Genomic DNA, 21,869 nt, shown 5'->3' with positions numbered 1-21,869 from the left:
CATGATATGTGTCCTAAATTAAATTATTCCGTGAATTAAAACCATTGCATATTTATACAAAATGTAACACCTCATTTTAAACCTCGTTGCTATCACGATAAAATCAATTGTTGTGAGAACTACCAATTGATTTTGACTACTAGAAATTGTTTATTATTTTTAAAACTCGATACGTTATGGTGCTTCCAATGAAATATCGGAAACCTTCGGATTTAAATCATATTAATAACGAATATTCTTATAAATTTCAGTCAACCAAAGACCTACCTAAGATTGGTAAGTATAAAAGACAAATGTTAATGTTAAAATAAGTGATTTCACTCAAAATGTATATAAAAAAAACTGTAAAGCAACGCACAGACTAATGGTATATTAAGCATAATAAGTTCGTGTTTACTCTTGAACATCGAATGCTATCAATTGGACAGTTACATGATCACCAAAATAGTATCCGATGACTTTGCTAGCAATGATACAATTATCCACCAAAGACCAACCAAACGTTGAATTTTTTGAAGGCATTTACTAATGAGCAAAATCTATGACATGAACACCGAAATTAAATATTTTAAAGAATTCAAATGAGCAATTTACGGTTCATATACATGTATATGAAGCAACGTTGCACACTTCCGTGACTGTACTATATAATTCTGAATTACAAAGATTCATTTCTTTGATCGGTCAAATATTTGACAAACTTGTTTTCCAAAAACTAGAATTAAGGATGGTGTGTTAATTCATCAGTTTTTCCTATAGTAATTTGTATTAACCAATCATTAGGTCTTTCCATCTTTCCATGGTAAGACCTTTTGATTATTTATTTTTTATCCTCTGCTTGTTTATTTTTTGCGCAGCATTATTGTTTCCCAAGATGTCGCTTATATTTTTGGTATATAATATCGAACAGTTTTTAAGGGGCCTCGGTGGCCGAGTGGTCTAAGTAGTTACTACTGTAATCACTAGCCAGTCAACACTGAGGTTGTGAGTTCGAACCCGCACATGAAAGTTATTGCCCCTTTTGCATTTGATATAAGTGATATGCATTTCTAACTGGTAAACAATAAGTGAAAGAGACCTAGGGTCTTTTGATTTGAGTTTCTTGGTCAATAAAAAAGAAAATTAGGTCAAGGTCAAAGGTTAAGGTCATATTCTAAATTTTGATATTGGCATATATTCACTTCTTTTCAATAAAAAGTATAATATATCGACAACATATTTATACTAAACTGTTAGTTACAACATGGCATAAGTCATTTATTTTGGTTGAAAGGATACGCTGAAATCTAACAAGAGTTTTTGCGCCTCTTATATTTAAAATTATGCGTACAGTGGTATAATTCATTAACAATACATGTTAAGGACCTAGGGTCCTTTGATTTGAGGTCCTTAGTTTATGACCTTGACATAAGGTTAAGATGATAGATCAATTTAACGTTCTAAATTTTGGCCTTTGCTTTAAATTCATAGTTTACATGATAGAGCCTTAGGGTACAAGCCATTATGATCTTGAAAAAGTAAACCGGAAGTGACAAATTATCTCCCTTATTTAGAAAAAAAATGTATAGAAACCATATATTTTTTAATCAGCGTACAATAAGCAATCATTTGACGCTGGAAATGACACTTTAAACCTAATTTTTATAGTTCCGTATCAAAATAAATCTTTATGGGTGGAAAGACCTTCAATTGTTCTCTGAACAATTGGTTTTTTATTTTGTTCGGTTATTTCTTATGACCAATGTTTTCATAGGTTGTAACAGCAGTATCGTGTCGCTGACATATCGTTTCGTTATAAGCTAAGGAGTTATGTGTGTGAAATGTAGAGTTGTTTCATTGGCACTCATACCACATCTTCCTATATCTAATTAAACTATGTTTTTTTTTCAGAAAAGGATATACAACTCCCGTGGTTGGTTGATGCTATTGAATTTCAACGTATGCTTTCACACGGAGAATTCCTTTCATACGAGAACCGGCTAAGTCTAGGTAGCTATATATACTAATTAAATTTCCGTTTGATCGTCCTTGAATAATCGTTGGTACACGAAACGCGCGTCTGCCATATCATATTATATGCATGGTTTGGAACCACTCCGTCGACGGATCTGATGATAGACATTTCGTCCCCTAGTTTTTTGATAACCATAACAAAAATCTGCACTTATGTGTTGACATGGAATAGTATTGATGTGTTCGTTTTTTTGTTAAATCCTTTCCATTTAATTACTTAACCTTTTAAAACTTATTTTTAAAATACTAATACAACTTATAGTTTAAACTGAACTAGTGACATCCAATATTTCTATCAAAGAGAGGTAGGGAAAACATAACTTTCTGTTTTATGAATGTATGATTGAAATGTCCTATTTGAAATATTTATCATAATTTCAGATATGATTTTATATAGAAAGACAACTCTTTTCTTAATAGCAAAGAGAAAACAAAGGTAATTTGGAACCATAGTCTGGATAATTGTTTGAGAAACAGCAAATAGTACTTCCTTTCTTGAAATTGTTGTATAAAAAAAATCAATGGTATATATTTTTGAAAACAGGAAATTTTTGTCATTCTTGTGTATTTTTTTTTTTTTTTTGCGGAATGGAAATAATCATACTTTTTAAGAACAAAACACCAATGATCCTTTCATCTAAATTCCTTCATTTAGATTTATATATAAAAATCTTATGTTTAATGTGCAAATTAAAAAATCATCCTAGGTTCAGTAAACGTGATTCATTTGAAATTGTAAATGACAACGAAATGTTGATCCTATTACGGAAAAATACGACACTGTGGTTGCTATATATAGTGACAAAACGAAGTATGTGACCCCTATTTTTATTATGTGAACATATACATTTTTAATATTTGTCCTTGTTTTTCATGAATTTAACACATGCGGTGTTAAATACCTTTGAAAATTTATGAAATTCAAAATCTAGTTGCCAATAACACGGCATATCCAACCTCTTATATTGAACATAAAATGCTATCACATAGTATACTTTTTTACCTAAAGTGTTCCACTCATATGATGGGATGAAAAGTTCACATCCACGTTTTTTAACACATCAAAACCTAGGCTATTGTTTCTACGAAATGAAACATACAGAACATATCGTGGAACCAGTAGGTAAACAAATAAAAAAAAAATCTAAATTATTATATATATCTCTCAAAAAGGGCGCGGTTTGTGAAATAGCTTCATTTTTAAAGTTTTAAATAAACGAACATTTATTCTAATAGACAAGTATTGAAGAAGACAATTTATCGCATTTATGCTTATTATCAGAATCATAACCTAAAAAGTAAAATCACAAAAATGCTGTAAAAAATGATGGATTAAACCTGGTTTTTAACCTAGCTGAACCTCTCACTTGTATGACAATCGCATCAAATTCTATTATATTGACAACAATGTGTGAACAAAACAAACACAATAGATAAAAATGTCTTTAAAAGGGGTACAACAGCCACACGAATACCACCAACAACTGGGGTGATCTCAGGTGCTCCGGAAGGATAAGCAGATCCTGCTCCACATGTGGCACCCGTTGTGTTGCTCATGTTATTACTCAAAGAAATTACCACATATAACATAATTATATTTGGTCTTATACAAATTGAATAACTGTTAATATGCATAAAGTTGAGATACATTTATCTTAACACAATTTCGCTCTATTCTTTCGATTGTGACATTATTGAATGTATAATACAATCCGGTTTCATGCAAGTGGTCTATTTGGTAAATCTTTTTTGTTCATAGTGTTTCGTTGGTGGTCTTTATTTTCATATGCAACAACCGGGTTTTCTGTTAAATAATGTGTCACTCATTTAATATTGCAGATGTCGATTTTAATTTCTACATGAAAACTTGTTTTAAAACGGGTTGTGAACAATTTCCTAACTCATTGCAGCCATTATTAATCATTCGGTTTATTTATTTTCATAGGCAACAAGATAAAGCCAATTATTTCAAAGTGTAAACAGGAACAATCAATGATTTTACAATGTGCATTAATGGGGTTTTACACCCGATTTTTGTTTTTTGAACACTGTGTCCGTATACGTAGTGGAATTTTACCTTATCAATCTGGTTTGCTTGTATACTTGTTGTATACAGGTAACGAAATGCTATAGTCCGAATCCTAATACAGGTACATTTTAAAAAACTAATTTTAGATATAATAGTATTTTTTTTATTAATAGGTGGTCCATGTAGGGCAGGGAAAAGTACCCTTGCAAGCGTGCTTATTGGAGAAAAAATTCCACTTAAGTGGAATTCAACAGACGGACTTGTCATATTTTTTGGAAGGAACGGTATTGACATAGAAAGAAATAAAATGCTTCCGCTCAAAAAGGGTATGTTTTAAATTATGTTATTTAAGACGTGATCTCAATTATCCTTTTTCAAATACGCTACATGTGTTGCTTTAAGAAAATAATCCGGTCAGTATCTATACTATTAAACGAGAAGACCTCATTTTGTGTGTCGCTTCTCTTCCTTCCACAATAAATTAATCATCATGTCTAAGTGTTCTATAGGTACCATGCATAGACGCATTTGTCATCTTTTCTTATGACTATTCAGTTTGGGTTATTTTGGGAGAAAAACGAAAATAAAGGCGTCCGGATATTGTTTCCGTCATCAAACCAACTTTTAAGGCATACAAGACTTCCGGTTTTAAACTTGCACATAATTTTCATAAGAGTGCTCGGGGACAGGACAATAATTTTCGCGTTGATAGAGACACTCTATATAATGTTCACAAATGATATAGCAGTGATCGCCTTGGAGAAGAAACTTGAAAATAATAGTTAATAGCAAATACACTTTATTTATTTTATACGTATGTTCATAGTATACAGAAACGCAAAAAAAAATGGAATTTAACAGAAAACTTAAAAAATAACGGACTTTGGAAAAAAGGGAGAGGGCTTAAAAAAATTGTCCTGTCTCCAAGTATCTATGAATTTTAATACCCTTTCTGAAATTCTCCAGATATATCTTTTACAAAAATTCTCCCTACAAAGTTTACATACTTTCCACCAAGCTCTAAGTGCCCGCGATTTCGCGGGTCTGTTCTAGTTTATCTAAAAAATAATAAAATCCAAGTAGAGAATAAATAACCTTTAATAAAAGTAAGAACATATCTAGATCATTTTCCAATAGTTTACAACTCTTTTTAAATTATATATATATATAAGTATACCGTTTTCAAATAGTCATTATTCAATTAAGCGAAACAAATCTGGGATACAAATTGAAACCTGAGTAAACACATCAACTATTAGAGGAAATCAAAGGAACAACAGAAACACTGAACCGACAAAAAAGCAAACGCCAACATACATAGAAACGGACTATTTGATAACAAGTGCCATATAACTGACTTGGATCAGAACATTTTAAAAATGGTTTGTGGAACCAAGTTTGGTAGGTGGCGAATCATCCTGCTTATATGGCAATTTTAAAAATACCGCTAAGATAACAACCTTACATGACAGGAATACAGTACAAATAAATGTAAGAACATTCAGGAAAGAGAAATACATAAATGACAGAATAGTAACGTACATCTCCATGATAAATATATGAAAATAGAATTATGTTTGTAACGGTTTTAATATTTGAACTTTCCAACCATATTGGTTTGTCTTATAAATCCAAACTTGTATCAACATCCGTGCACAAAGTAAAATAATATAAATAAAATATATGATTCAGTATCTTAATTTTTACATGCTATAGAAAATAAAAATAAAATACTTGTAATATAAAGCAAAACGAAGAAGAACCTAACATTAAACACAGTTCAAAACAAACAACTTTACCCCAAAACACTGAAAACGAACTACTCGACTATTCTGACAAATAAGATATCCGTTAGATGTACCGAAAATACAGAATTTGTACCACAAACGATAAGACATAGCACACCCTATAACAAGACTCACAAAAGAAACATCATAACTAAATACACGAGCATTGGATGTATAAAAACTGAAACACTTCGTATAGCATTGCGAATTCACACTCGACCTAATAGTAATATTTGGGAATAGCTCACGTTCGGTATTTAGCAGACAATTACGTAATATATTATAGGTGATCGGGGACATGAGGTTTTGGCAAAAATGCTTCGAGGTAAACCAGAAGAGTTTTCCGAACAGTTTACCAGACCGGAAACAACAACCAATCAAAAAAGGGTGAATTCAGTCGTTCAAACATCAATTGAAAGCTCTAAACAAACTGAAAATATAAAAGAAAAATACAGGACAACCAGACATTCAACAGACAAATGTGCATCAAAGACTCATGATGCAATGACTAAGTCTTACCTCGAACAGTTAGGTACACAAATTTCGAAAACAGATATGCCTTCAACAGCTCACGAGATTCAAACATTAGATTGCCAGAAACTGCAACTTCAATCAGATATTTTACATGAAGTTAGAAATGGACAGTACAAAATTGAAATAGCACCGTCAGATCTAATAGATTTCGGTGGCCAAAAATCATATGATATGACACATCAACTTTTCATACAACACCAGGGATCATTTTTGTTGATGTTTGATGGTAGATTTGGTTTACATAAACAGTTAGACGAATATCCGGAGGGGGTTACTGCTGCATGTAAGTAGTATCTAAAAGTAGAAAATATATAATATAAACAGTCATATGATACCAGTAAATGATATATGCATAGTAGTTGGTATTGTTCTGAACTGAAACTGGCTTTCTAGTTTAGAAAACGTTCAAACTCTTACGTTATACTTATAACAGTATAACTTGATTGGTTGTGTTTCATCCCAGACAGCTGTTGCCTTCAATTAACGTTGCATTGTACATTCTTTTTTTTCAATTTGAATAATTTGCATCATAATGTGGGTAAATGGCTTGAACGATTTTGTTTTACATAAAAAATATAGAAGCGTCACTATATAATATGAATAACAGTTTATATAATAACAAATATTTCTTTCTGCTGTCTTCTCTGTTATCAATATACAGCATAATAATTATAAGATTGAATGATCAACAGATCAGATATTTGAAGTTTTTCTCTTTCGGTAACTTAAAAAATGTTTAAATGGAACACTTAAAGTTTGCCTTCATTTTATACAGCACTGGATTGATACCGTTGCTGACGGGCTATCAGTCCCCCAGGATATCATCAGTTTAGAAGTAAACACGTCGCTACTGACATGATTCATAACAAATATTGTTTTTTTTAATGTCCTATTATAATTTAGGAAATGATTTAGGAACTAGGATTTCAACGCCTACAGGCAAAGGTATCGTCTACTATTTAATAGCCTTGATGGTCACATAGCTGCTCAACTCTTTCTTATACTTAATTTCCCTTCAAATATTCGGCTTGATCGTTCCTGATGAAGGTAATCCAGAAAAACGCATCGGAAGCACAATTTATAAAGCGCTGTTTTCAATTTTTACAACACTGGGTCGATACTGCTGCTGGTTATCTACCATTCCCCGAGGGTATCATCAGCTCAAAAGTCAATGCTTCAGTACTGACATGATTAAAAAAAACACTTTCGTAACTGTCCGTTTATGAATTTAGATATGATTATGAATTAAGGTTTCAACCTCCTTCAGTTAAAGCTGACCATAGATTGATTCGGCTATTATTTGTAGATCTTTATGTTTAGTCATTCAGCTACTGTTTTCACCTCATACACCAAACAATCGGTTTTGAGCTCTTGGTGATCACGACAGACGCATGAACTTTATAAACTATTGTTTTCATTCTGTACTTGTTTTTCTCTTTATAATACGGTATTATAGACTTTCAACATCGACCTTATACGTGATCCTTTTTGTTACCTACATTTAAATTGATTCAGCTTAATCAATGACTACAATCTTAGTTTAAGTCTTCCATAAACAGTTATAATACTTACCCACAAGCAAGTATCACGCCAGTTGTTGTCCTAGATTTAATTTAATTTCTAAATACCTTTTTAAGTTTTGGTTTGTTTTGTTTTGTTTCGTTTTGTTTTGATTTGTTTTGTTTCTTTTTTTTTTTTTGGGGGGGGGGGAGGGGTCTTTACGCTGTGAAAGGAAAAATGGTTAATAGCACATGAATATTATTGAAAACAGCATGTTGTATGATTTTTATTTTTGTGTGTGTGTAAAATTCGTGTCGCTGCATGATTGAAATCGGAATTTAAATGCAAATCATAATATCTGAGTAGTCAGAAGAAACAAGGAATGCAATAGTAAGATAATGAGTTTCGCTTTGTGACAACAAATGCTGATCAACTGAACTAATGTTTTAAATTTAATTAAACTGCGACATGGATGACATGTTTATTTATTGATATATAAATATATGGGGATATTTATCATTTATGTATCATGTATATGTGCATTCACCTTATTAATAATATTCTACCGATTTACATATATATATTACACATTATTATTTCAAATATTATTATTAGCACTATTATCATCATCATGATGACCTCCTTAAACAAATGTTGTGACTGCAAGTCATACCGGGTCGATCAATGATTTCATAATTCATTTTAGCCATACTCAAACATTGGGTTGATTCAATTTTGACCTACACTGATAATTCTGAAGACATTATGCCGATGATTCTCTTTGCTGCAACACACAGAGACAAGTGTAAGGTAAATCAACAGTCTGAGTCACATAGTTTTGTACTCCATGTAATTTTGGTAAACAAAAGATTAATGAACTAAAAAGTCATATTAGGTAAGTGATCTAACAGTAAGTATAGAAGAAATCTAAATTAAGGATAGGTACTATGATTACCAATTATATAATATCCTTACTAATACAAAGAGTAAAAATGATCAAAAGCATGATATCGAATGGCCTTAAACAACAAACAACACTTATACAAACTAGTTATAGTTGTACTTTCATAACAAGATATAATACTCTCAGAAATAAATACAGCAAGAAAGCATCGTGACAATCTGCAAAACTCGGTAAAGAGAAAATTGAAAAGATTTCAATTATACAGACATAAGCAGAAAATCTATTTCTAATGTGGTACAAAAAACAGCTGATAAAAAGATAGAGATAACTATAAAACATTCCTCCACCAGCATTCGTTATTTTTTTTCAGGAAGACACCACAAAGATGACAGAGAGCTTCATCAATGATATTAAACAGATGTTCTCCAAGCATGAGAAACGACAACACATTCACCTTGATACAGTATATTTCATAAATGGAATTGATGAACACGACGTTGAAATACAACACATGACAGATCAGGTTGTCATGTTTGCGATGCAGCAATCGTCCTGGGGCCAGAGAAGACCTATGCAATGGGTTCCGTTACAGTTACAAATCTCCAACATGAGAATGAAGAATATAAACATCATTACAAAGAAAGACCTCCTAAATGTCAACAAGCTGAATGACGATCTTGCTTTAGGAGAAGGTCAATTGGATGATTTCCTATTGGTCCAGCACTCTCTTGGTAAGCTGATGTATTACAACCGAAATGGGTTAGACAAATTCATCATTATTCACCCTCCTGCATTAGTAAACATATTGAGATCATTCGTTACAGATGAGAGGTTCTTTCCAGCAGAGAAAGATCTCAAATCTATACTGCAAACATTGACCGACACCGGAAAAATCGACAAAAAAGATCTTTTGAAGCTTTGGCAACAAAATCATTTACATGAATATATGCCAGATGATTCCATTAAAGAATTTGTTTTAAAGCTCCTTATACATTTGGACATTCTGATTATTCCAAAGGCGAATACACAAACTTCTGTCTATGATGTTTACCTCGTACCATGCATGATCAAAGTTTCTAAACCATTTGGTTTTAATTCCTTCGACAATCAGATACAACAAACGATATGTTTAAGGTATTCATTATCTCTGCACTCTATTCCTACTGCATTGGCTTACAAAGTACTTGGCGCAGCACTCAATGCTTGGCCATTGAAATATAAAAATCAAAAACCGTGTCTTTACCACAAGGCTGCAGTGTTGAATGTGAACGAGGAAAATGAAATCAGAATATGTTTGGAAGATAATCGAGTTTTGATATCCTTGGCAAATCAGCAATCATTACTTGATATATCACCCGATGTGGCAGCAAGCATACAAGAATGTCTAACAAAGAATCTCGAGTCGTCCCTCTTATTCTATTATAACAGCTTTGGCAGAAAAATGAAGCAAACAAATGTGTCAGAACTATACACAATAGAATTAGGGATTCCATGCGACAGATATGTTTGCTTTATATCTTCGCAAGAAAGCTTGACAAATGACAAATGGATATGTGATAATGGGAAGGTACACGAAACAAGATACTTACGATATTGGGTCTTCAACAAGGTAAGGCATTTTTTGTTATGTATACCCTTAGAAAACAAAATATGAGGTTACATATGAATCACTTTGTTCGACTGTCTGTCTGATTGTCAGCCCTGCGTCGTGTCCGGGCGTAACAGTTGTACCATAATATTCAGCTTGAACAAACTTAATAAGCAGATGCGTCATGGGACGACAGTTAGTCCGATACCAAAATCAGGTCACGAAGACCTTTTCTGTGACCTATGACCCATATGATAGTAACACATTGTCGAAAACATTTCCAATACATAACTGTTGTACACAAGAAATTAAACTGACAAAATTTGGTATGTGGATACACTCATCATAGATACTCGGCTTAACATTTGATAAGACAGACGCGCGTTTCGTATGCAAAAGACATCATCAATGACGCTCAAATCACAAAAAAAAAATGCCAAATAAAGTGCAATGAAGACACAAAATTCCGAACGATTTTGCCAAATACCGCAGTCTATTCCAGATATGCATTGTGGGGAGTGTATCACACAGTAAAAGAGGGTCATTTTGACCTTTATTTGGCCTTTGACCTCAAACAAAGTTTGGATTGATATCAGTCAAACTAGAATTTGTTTTTTTAAGATTTTTTTTTTTTAATATTGACTGAAATGCATTTATTATAACGTCAGTTTGGACAGTCGTCGAAGATTTGCATTAATATCTTAATTTACAGTAGAAAAAGCAAGACTTGCTTAGCTTTCCAAAACCACATGAAGTAATTTGTGTTTTACTACATTGACGTTGTCCCACTGCTCATGGACTCAAATTACATCAGGAACCAATTCACCAGATAAACTGCTTTTTTTCCAGTTTATATTAAACATGTTTTGAAAATGCACTGTTCATAGTGTGCATTATTTCCAAAACTAAGGTTGTAAATACGAAGAAGAATTGATCTTAGACAATTTTTGTTATCCTGTTTTGGTCCTTTTTATGTGTTCTTTCCTTTTAGTTTTACAATTCGCAATTGTCAAAACTATTCCTACATTCGTGCGTCATATTATATTACTGATAATGAATAAAGAGTGACATTTGAGAGGAAATAACTGTGAATATCTCATCAACATTATTACACTTTGAAAATGAAAGAAGACATGATTCGATTGTTTTTGGTCTATTAAATCAAAACATCTCAAAATGTAATCGATCTGCTGAATAGCATCATGCAGACATAAAAATGTCAGCAATAACATGAATAAGTATTCATAATTTTGAACTATATTTCATTTAGAATTACCAATCAGCTAAATGTGAATACCATTTGTATTTAAGTATGAACCAAGACTTTGCTACACTATATTATACTGGCTGTTGATTTGGTTTATATACCCTTATAGTGTATAGCGTCGAGTCATAACTAATATTATCAAAAAGCCTACGATTGAAATCACAATTTAGGTCAAAAACACAATAACAACCTGTTTAAATGCATATGTCACCGTTCTGTACTGCAGTTTCCAGATTATTTCAGTGCATGCATTAATCAGTAGCAATTATGTGCAACTAGTCAAGTTATTTTGTGCAGTTGTGGGGACTATGAATGGCTTCTATGTTGAACAACTCGCATATTATATAAATGTATATAAGTCTGTATTTTTAGAGATATACTATATCAAGACTATTTTATTTTCAATCCGTTTTATTTTGTATTCGTAACTGGAGCAAAAAGAGAAATAATGTTGATTCAACAACACAATTTATTTACAAACTACATAAAGGCTACCAAATTCAGGTCGAAAAAAAATCTGTTTGTATACGAAAATTTATCAAAAGTAAATGGGGAGTATTATTTAACACCGATTATCAAAATGATGAATACAAAAGAGCAATTTAAACTTAATACAATCGTGTTTAACAAAAATAGATCCCTGAGCCTTAAACAAAGAGCTCACGTTCACGTAGCAGCGAGTTAAAGCTATAGCTATTCCGACAGGACAACCGTGATTAGACAAATGTATACCTAACCAGATAATTGCAATTAATCTAATATAAAGTTTATGAAATATGCTATGAAATTAGTATAACAACTTATGAGTATATAACAACAATTTACTTTATCATTACTAAAAGATTTTAATTATTAAAGATCAAATCATAAATTAAATGTAAAAAAAAAACTTAATATGAAAAAGTAATTAGCAAAATGATAATAAAACATTTGTCAGGGATCATAACGTTTTTTACTATCCCTACATTTGTCAGGGGATATAGATGATATGTTACAAGTTGTAGTGTCACATAGTAAATAATTGTTTACCGGTCGGTTGCAAGGTATTTGAAAAAAAAATACAAATAGTGTCGAACTTAAAATGGATTTCACACATTACGATTACTTTACATAAATCAACATACAAAAGAAAATGTGTTTCACTAAACCATCAATTTTAAACAATTTCAGAGCCAAAAGACATGCGGACGTGAATGTAAAGGTAAATATAGAAAACATATTTAGACCGTCGTGCATAAAATTGAATTGTATGCTTTATGATAGTCATATATGAGTAACCTATTTACATGTACATTACGGGATAACTTTGTTTTAGGAAATTCCTGACACTTATATCTGTAAAAGAGTTTTAATTTATAGCTAACTGTATATTGTTTGCCGGCCTTAAACAACCAGCACAGCCCTAATTCATATTCAGCGATTGCCTGATATTTACTACAACAAAGAGCGAAAAACAATAAAAGCAGAACGAAGACAATAACAACCACTAGATTATTGGTTTCTGGTTTGATGCTGAAAGATAGGAAAAACTTGTCTTAAATTGTTTGTTGTTCGTAGAGTCTTTTTGTTACTTTTTTTGGCGGAGGGTGGGGAGGGGGGATGGGCGTGAGTTCTGTTTATTACGACTGTAATAATTTTTTTTTAAATTATATTTTGTTTTCACATAAATTGATAAACTTAAATCTTCAAATGCACCAGTGGACCGCCTAACAGTCCATTAAGTCTTGACAATTTATGATTCGGACTAAAGAGTCATCTTCCAGAGAATTTAAATTTCTGGGAAATTCAAAAATATTTCACAATGTTTCAGAACACAATATATTTGTAACTGGTATATCACTATTATGAAACATAGATTGTGGTGTTGACATCCGTCCCGCTCACTTGTCGATAGACTCATTCCTTATACTGATTTATACACATTGCAATTGCTCAAACACAGATAGTTTAATACACACTGAGACCTATAATTGTTAACTTTTTACACATTGTGACTTGGAAGGGGAGTTGTCTCATTGGCAATCATACCACATCTTCTTATCTATACTAAGCAACATAGTAGTCCAATGTTACAATTTTTTATGAAAAAGATGAGTGGACAACCACTTTGAAAGAAAGACTTACTTCATAAAATATGTTTTAACGAATATGTGATCCTCCGTCAATAATGAGAACGACTTGAAAAAGTAAAAATATTTGTAAAAAACTTATAAATAGAAAAAAAATTGTTTACTGCAACTTTCATGTGACCATATCATGTAAGTGTTTTCCCCTACAACTTGCAGTTCTAGCTTCGTAGCTCAAATTTTGGAAAGAATATGAACACTATATGTTTGCAGGATACATTTCAAGTATGGTGTTAGTTAAGATGTGACCAATTACAATCCAAATTATTATCTTTATTTTATGTGGTTTGATTTGAAAAAAGTGACAATACTAGTTTTGTTTTTTATCTCTTTACTTTGAAGGTATTAGATTTAGCTAATTAAATTCATTGTTAATAGCTGATTACAGATAAACTACTATTTTAAGGTCTCGACGTAAATGAACTGAAAACAGAACCAAGTGATAAGCACCTTGTTAGGTTGGGAGGTCAGATTGGAATTCGGTCATTTGAAGAATTTTTTATTAACTTGGGAATGGAAAAGAACAAATGGGAAAACACTGAATATATGTATGCTGGTCACAGTCCAGAGGGCATCATGTCGATGGCACTGAACACATGGAAACATTCCAGGGAGAATCCGTCTTTGAAAGACCTTTCCGATGCCTTGATAGCAGTGAATCTGAATGGCCACCTGATATGTCAGGTACAGAGTGTTTCCTGAAAATATAAATTCATTATATATGAACTCTGGATTTCTTTCGTTTTTTTATTGTTTGGATACTGTCACAATCACGTATACGCATACTCTGCTTCATTTATATATAGATATAAGAAGATGTGGTATGAACGCCAATTAGACAACTCTCAATCCAGGTCAAAATTTATAAAAGTAAACCATTATAGGTCAAAGTACGGTCTTCAACACGGAGTCTTGGCTCACACTGAACAGCAAGCCATAAAAGGCCCAAAAATTACTAGTGTAAAACCATTCAAACAGGAAAACCAACGGTCTAATCTATCTAAAAACGAGAAACGAGAAACACTAATGAACCACATCAACAAACGACAACTACTGAACATTAGATTCCTATGTATATTTTGTAACTGAGACAAGCAGTATTTTGACATGTAAAACTAATTCTTTAAATAGGACACATCTTTAAAGAAATACATTTACTTTTATGATTCCAGTTTCATCTTCTAGATTCATATATATTACTAAATTGCCAAGTGTTTGCCGTTTTCAATAAATAATATGCAAGTTAAACTTTAAGAAATGCAGGACCTAAAAGCCAACAACATTTTGCTGTGTTTAATAAAAAAAGAACACCTAAACACGGTTCATTTCATATTCAGTTGTTCAAAATACAATGGTCGATCTCATATAACTTTGCTAAAATAGTTTATGTCTGGGCTTACATCTTATTTTGTCTAATGTATATCAAAATTAAAAAAAAAAATATTTCAATCTGAATATGTTGATTTCAACATGTTAAGGACGTCATAGTTTTATCACGACTAACATATCTGTTCTTATATGTGAAGATTATAATATCCTTTCCATTTATCAACAAATCTTGCACAGATGTGAATTTGTTTATAATTTTAGAAAACTAAATTTAGAAACTAAAGTAATATTGATCTTTGATCAGTTTTGCTATTCTTGATAAGATCATGTTGGTCATTATAGCTAGTTTCAACTATGATAAATTCTTGGTGTTTTTTTTTTTTTTTTTTTTTTGTTTTTTTTGTTACTTTTCTAATGAAGATGAATATAGAAAAGCGCTTTGGATGCACTAATATGATAAAGCGTTTTTTCACTGGAAAGTATGTTAGAACTTGAAATTCTTGGGGATTTCATTACGACAAATACAACTCCTTGCTCAACCTTTCACATACTATCTGAAATATCCTAGTAACACTAAATGAAAAACAAATTATTTTCAAATACAGCTACTGTGGTTTAATTGATGATCTACAATGTAGTATACAGATTCTCAAAATAGAAGTCATGGCACTTCTACTGCTGAATAAGATTCCAAGCCGACTACTTATACATTGATCAACGAATTAATATGACTAATATTCTACATTTGATGATTCATCATTTTCAAAAGATATTGCACTACATGTTGCTTATTTTCTTCTGTGTTGTATTATGATGTCAAAGGAAATACTTCATTCTGTATAATGAATTCCCATGTTAAAGAGAGTAAATCAAATATTTTATATTTTCAGTACTTTTTTTTTTTACATTTGACTAGCAGCTTCACTATTTATTATTATTATAAAGAGTTTGCAATAACATATAACTAAAAGTTTAATCTTCTGTCGTACACTTCACGATACTTCCATTTTAACATTGAACAAAAAAGAAAGTATCTATTCGGTATGAATTTTTCTCATTGTTGAGGGCCGTAAGTTATGATCCTTTTCATTTTCATTTTAATAGGTTTTCAGAGAAAAGACTAAGATGTTTGGTAAGTAACAGGCTTGGGAACTATACTTACATAGCGATTATTAATCAAAGAAAAATATTACATTACATTGAATTATAAATGATTAATAATAAACATTTACTAACTTAATTAACTTCGAAGTGTTGATTTAAATTTACTCCTGTTTAGGGAACATTGTAGCTAGGTGAATTCAATCAAGGGCCATTATGATTGTGTGTGTGCTTTCTAATTTTGTGTTAAAGCATTGAACATTTGGATAAGCTTTTACAAATTTTATGAATAATGTTCTTGAATTATATTACAAACGCAGCATTTGCAAATATTTTCCATCTTATGATGTGATTTCTGTTCTTGCTTTTTCGAAACCTGTTTAACTAAGTACGAGTATAACATTTGAAAAGTGTTCTTTAACATGGGTCTTACGATTTCCCGCAAAATACACTACTCATTTAAGATTAATTTGTGCGTCAACAAATTAACGGTCGATCCCGTTTAGGTGACCGATATGATGTGTGCATCGCCACAGATCCGAAAAATTATCTGACCTGTATATTAACCGATTGTGTCCTATTGTCTATCATGACAGTTCAATTCAGTGTGAATTTGTTGTTGTTTACCTCGATCCTTATTTTCAAAATTGACTTACGAGGTCTAATTCGGTAAACTACTGCTGCCTCTTTTAAATCATTATAAGTTGCACATTTCGCCATATTCAATTTCATTAATTAAAACATGACTTATGTGTTTGTTGATTATTTGTATATATATTCATTGATTCAGAAATTGCGGACTTCCATCTGCAAGCCATTCCAAGTGACCTTCATTTGAAGGAACTGTCAAATCATATTGGAAATTGTCCACTGCAGTTGGGTATAGAACTAGGATTAAGCTTCACTGATGTAGAGCAGAGTTTGTTCAAGTTTCAGAAAGATTTACCTGGTTTGGTGGAAGACATTTTGGGGAAGTGGAAGAGACAATCCAAAGTCAAGACCATACATAGCTTAATGATGGCGCTTGAGCGAGTCAACTCAGGTGGAGTCAGATATTTACGTGACACATCAAAGCTTTCATAATCAAAGTACTAATAAATGTATGGTTTTATAAATATTATTATGACGTCCATTTTCACTGAACTAGTACACATTTTTGTTAAGGGGGCCAGCTGAAGTCCGCCTCCGGGTGCTGGATTTTCTGACTGTGTTGAAGACCCATTGGTGGCCTTCAGTTGTTCTTATTTACTCTTGGGTCGGGTTGTTGTCTCTTTGACAACTTCCCCATTTCCATTCTCTATTTTATCATAAGTCTACTTTTGTGATTTTCAAAAATCAATCATTATCTTTAATTGTTTGCAATGCGTTAAAACATGTTAAATGTGCTATACATTTTTTTCTCTTAAAATATCCAGCGTATCTGATAATGGTTGGCTTAGAATGACTTATGTTCCTCTCTTAAATTAATGCAGCAGTGAGTTCAATCCTATGGATACAAACATAAAATGTAATGCTATTGAAAATAAAAGGCCTGATGATACATGTCATACTTAAAAAAGCTGTTCATACAAAGAAATTTCTAAAAGGGACACCAATACAATGTTCAGTTTTTATTGACAACCAATACAGCACGTTTGATGAAAGTGTTTTCAAAGAATAAAAATCAACGAATCTGACATTAAACTCACATTCATATAAAAATAAGGAGATGTAGTATTATTTCCAATGAAACAACTGTCCACTTTTTAGCAGTGGAATATTTTTCTGCATTTTACATTTCTAACATGATGTTGTGATATCACTGTTCAGTATGAATGTGTTTTATTTTATTATTTTAAAATACAATTTCTATTACAAAGTATTTCCCATTCAGAAGATTTTAAAATGCTCCTACGAATAATGAAATAAACCAGACATATAGTTGTAGTGTTGTTCCATTTTTTATTTACATAAAAGCAAAGCTTTAAGACGTCGATCTATTCTTTCACACGTAAGGTACCGATATATGTAAAAATAGAAGTCGATCTATGTGATACGAAACAAGAAGTATCATCGACAATAACCAGACTGCTAGTCAAAATGTCAATTCTACGATCAGAATCAATTTTCCCAATGTTTTTTCTCTGTCATTGACGACCAAGTTACTGATGAAATCCCTTTGACGTCCTTATTCTCCATCATACACGCTATTTAAGGCACGGATACCAAGTTTCGACATATGAGAGTGTATAATATCTGTTAACAGCTTTTGCAGAAAAGTAACAAAAAAAGGCCTCATAATTGAAATCTGATTTTTAATTATCATTTAGAAAAAATGAGACTGGCAATAAAGTTGACTTATTGACGAACAGCTTACATTTTTCAGTTGTATTTTTCCAATTTGCATCGCGTAACATTTACTTTTTTTTTTAAATGAGATATAACAAAGTCTCCAGAAAAGGTTAAGTAGCAGCTTCCTCAATATTTTTTGCAACTATCAATTTTCGCAGACGAGTGGGAATTATCACAAAATGTTCTTAACCATGATATAATAGACATTTTAACATAAACCATTCCATTAATACTATTTAATAACTTCTTAATCAGTTTTCTTAGCTTTTTTTCATCCTTTGTACCATATTGAAATTTTAGTCGTGTATGCCATTATCTTGTATAAACATTAAATCCTTGAGATTTTTTTTTTTCAATTTTGGAAAATTTGTCTCCATATAATACATATTAATATAATAAGCGGCTGATCAAACGAATGTTGGCGTAAACATAATACATGTGCGAATAAAAGGATTTGTAGAATAACTGTCAATAAGACAGCGACGCTCGACAAAGAATATTTAAAGACTTCTAGAAGGCAACACACATTCATCAATAATAGATATATGTCTAGATCTATCCATTATGTCAAGCTGTAATCATCCCAAGGATACACAAAGAGTAAGTAAATGAAACAGATACATTCAAATATCGGACATCAACACCAAAGTTTACAAAAAAAAAAGACATTGCTTAAGGCGACCGATGACAAGTTTCCTTTCTTTAAACAGACACATGTTTATGCGGCAGGGTTTATCTTGTTTTTAGATCTTTCCAAACACTTCTATCTTAATATTGATAAGTAGACTAGAAACCTACCTATCAAAACAGAAAAAAAACAGTTCAGACAACATCTTAGCTCTCAAATAAAAAAGTTCATGAGAACAAACACACAATGGTAATATTATACCATATTTTAAATCAGACACATCTTCACTCCAATATCGCTAGCTTATCTCGATTCAATATCAATAGAACATTTCACACAGCTACGTATTCAACAACATATGAAGACAATATAATGTGGAATGCCCAGAACAGACTATATACATCAACAAATTTAGAGTTGTTTGAAATATAAAGTAGCTCAGAAATGGTTAAAAAAAATAGCAGACGCAGTGATTGGATTAGACAAAATAGTTGATATTTTCTCTGTATGTTGAGTCAATGAAAAAGAGTAGCATCACAAATAACAGACGTCATAGCTTTAAAAACAATGTTATAAAATGCTTGATGAAAAATACCGCTTGTTATAAAATTAAAGGTTCAATTATACTTCAACAGTTATCTTTATTTGTCATAGCATTTAGTAAAAGTGTTTACATATTCAGAATATGTATATATCCTTGCTGTAGAAAAATAATATATAAAGTATTTCTTTTGTTATAATCGGGGAAGTCACTTCAATACTGAGTTAACCAACTATACTACATGTATGCACGTTTCGTCAATAAAGTGTATCGACAAGTTGTAGCTCCATTATAAGCATACCTGTTCCTTTTCTGTTTTGAATCACAATTTATGGCCAAACTCAGTTTACCGTATAAAGTCAATTTAATAAACAACACTTACGGTTATCTTGATGATATTTTTTCGTTACATAATCAAGAAATCTCTAAATAAACTGCTGGAATTTACCCAAAGGAACTTACTTTAAATAAATCAAATATTAACAGCAATAACTGTCCTTTCTTAGATTTAGATATTTCAGTATTACACCTGAAACTCTACACAAAAATTTCCGACAAAAAATGATTTTTCTTTACCTATTGTTAATTTCGTTACCATAAATTTCTTAAAACATTTACTAAATTATTCCATAGATACACAGATTTGGTCTGCAAGTTTGGCTGTACCTGTAGAAAACTTATTGTAAACAAAATAGCACATTCAAAAATTTAGAATCCGGGTAAACTGAATAGTCTTTTAAATGAGCGTATTCTAAAAGGTTACCTATTCAACACTGTAATTATATCTTTGAATAATGTGTTTATTTGTATCAATATTGATTTTGTAATAAATAATCTAAAACGATACTAAATATTACTTATATGTTCTTTCACGGTACTACAATCTGTTGATACCTATAGTTTGGCATGGCACAAGGTCATGTTTTTTACTGACTGTTAATGACGTCTTTAAAATAAATCCATTGTATGTTGGATATGTACTTATTGATATTTTAGTCTTAGATACATGATTTTGTATAAGATATTATTGGCTTTGAACTAGCTGTCAGTGATTGCGAGTACTCTCTGATCTGTTCTTATTGTCACTTTGTTGTAGGGATGTATAAGTACCCGTTCACGTCCACTCTGTGTTTTCGTTATTTCTCTTTGTATCTATCTGATGAGTAAAGTCTTTTTTAACTGATTTTTATTGTGTATTCTTGGAAGGGCTATAGTTACGATACTGTTGTCAAGTCATTAAGGATTGCATATTTTGGTATTGATATTGATTCACTCATAGGGTCTTTGCATCGGAAATAAACACATTAATTCTAAAACCAGTTGTTGGCATGATACGGGTTATGTTCTTCTCATATATTTTATGATGGTATGATACTAAACACCTACCGGGAGGGATTGAACTTGACTTTTATATGATGAGGACATAATCTTTCAATCAGTTTAATTGAGGTCTGGAGCTGGCATGTCAGTAACTGCTAGTAGTCCTTTGTTAATGTTTGTATCATTGTCATTTTGCCTAGTTTCTTTTGTTACCTATTCTGACATCGAACTCGGACGTCTTTTAAACTGAGTTTTACTGTGCGTATCGCTGTGTGTTTATTTATTCTACATTGACTAGAGGTATAGGGGGAGGGTTGAGATCTCACAAAACATGTTTAACCCCGCCGCATTTTTGCACCTGGCCCAAGTCAGGAGCCTCTGGCTTTTGTTAGTCTTGTATGTTTTTTTTTAATTTTAGTTCATTTATATGTTTTGGAGTCTAGTATGACGTCCATGTTCACTGAACTAGTACACATTTTTATTTAGGTGCCAGCTGAGGACCACCTCCGGGTGCGGGATTTTCTCGCTGCGTTGAAGCCCCATTGGTGGCTTTCGGCTGTTATCTGCTCTTTGGCCGGGTTGTTGCCTCTTTGACATATTCCCCATTTCCATTCTCAATTTTATCTTATGTTGTAATGTTACACACCTCTCCCAGGTTAAGGGAGGGTTGAGTTCTCACAAACATGTTTAACCCCGCCACATTCTTTATGTGCATGTCCAAGGTCAGGAGCGTGTAGTTCAGTGGTTGTCGTTGGTTCATGTCTGTTATATTTGTTTTTCGTAAATTGTTTTTCTTTTTTTAATTGGGCCGTTTGTTTTCTCTATTGAATTCTTACACATTTTCATGTCGGGGACTTTTAAAGCCGACCAT

The 21,869-nt window shown here is 32.0% G+C and overlaps 1 protein-coding gene and 1 long non-coding RNA gene across 2 annotated transcripts; both read left to right on the top strand.

The window, feature by feature from the left end:
• The first annotated feature begins 1,889 nt into the window (after positions 1 to 1,889).
• On the top strand, positions 1,890 to 8,674 carry LOC127722348 (uncharacterized). Its single transcript, XR_007991707.1, has 4 exons — positions 1,890 to 1,989; positions 4,216 to 4,368; positions 6,116 to 6,646; positions 8,570 to 8,674. It is a non-coding gene; the product is annotated as an uncharacterized LOC127722348 (long non-coding RNA).
• Positions 8,675 to 9,090: 416 nt separating this feature from the next.
• Positions 9,091 to 20,251, top strand: LOC127721232 (uncharacterized). The gene is made up of 5 exons (XM_052227910.1): positions 9,091 to 10,376; positions 12,793 to 12,823; positions 14,155 to 14,432; positions 16,182 to 16,209; positions 16,969 to 20,251. Exons 1-5 carry the CDS (start codon positions 9,153 to 9,155, stop codon positions 17,259 to 17,261), a joined length of 1,854 nt encoding a protein of 617 aa, XP_052083870.1. The 5' UTR covers positions 9,091 to 9,152; the 3' UTR covers positions 17,262 to 20,251.
• The last annotated feature ends 1,618 nt before the right edge of the window (positions 20,252 to 21,869 follow it).

This window comes from Mytilus californianus, unplaced genomic scaffold (assembly GCF_021869535.1).
Source record: "Mytilus californianus isolate M0D057914Y unplaced genomic scaffold, xbMytCali1.0.p SCAF_12, whole genome shotgun sequence".
NCBI lineage: Eukaryota > Metazoa > Mollusca > Bivalvia > Mytilida > Mytilidae > Mytilus > Mytilus californianus.
This window is presented reverse-complemented; position numbering and strand designations above follow the sequence as displayed.

What these genes read in the sequence shown, in the direction of transcription:
- LOC127721232 (XM_052227910.1), top strand. Translation starts at nt 9,153, where the DNA reads ATGACAGAGAGCTTCATCAATGATATTAAACAGATGTTCTCCAAGCAT. An exon ending in GATATTGGGTCTTCAACAAG is followed by an intron (nt 10,377 to 12,792) that starts GTAAGGCATTTT and finishes AAACAATTTCAG; the next exon opens with AGCCAAAAGACATGCGGACG. An exon ending in ATGGCCACCTGATATGTCAG is followed by an intron (nt 14,433 to 16,181) that starts GTACAGAGTGTT and finishes TCATTTTAATAG; the next exon opens with GTTTTCAGAGAAAAGACTAA.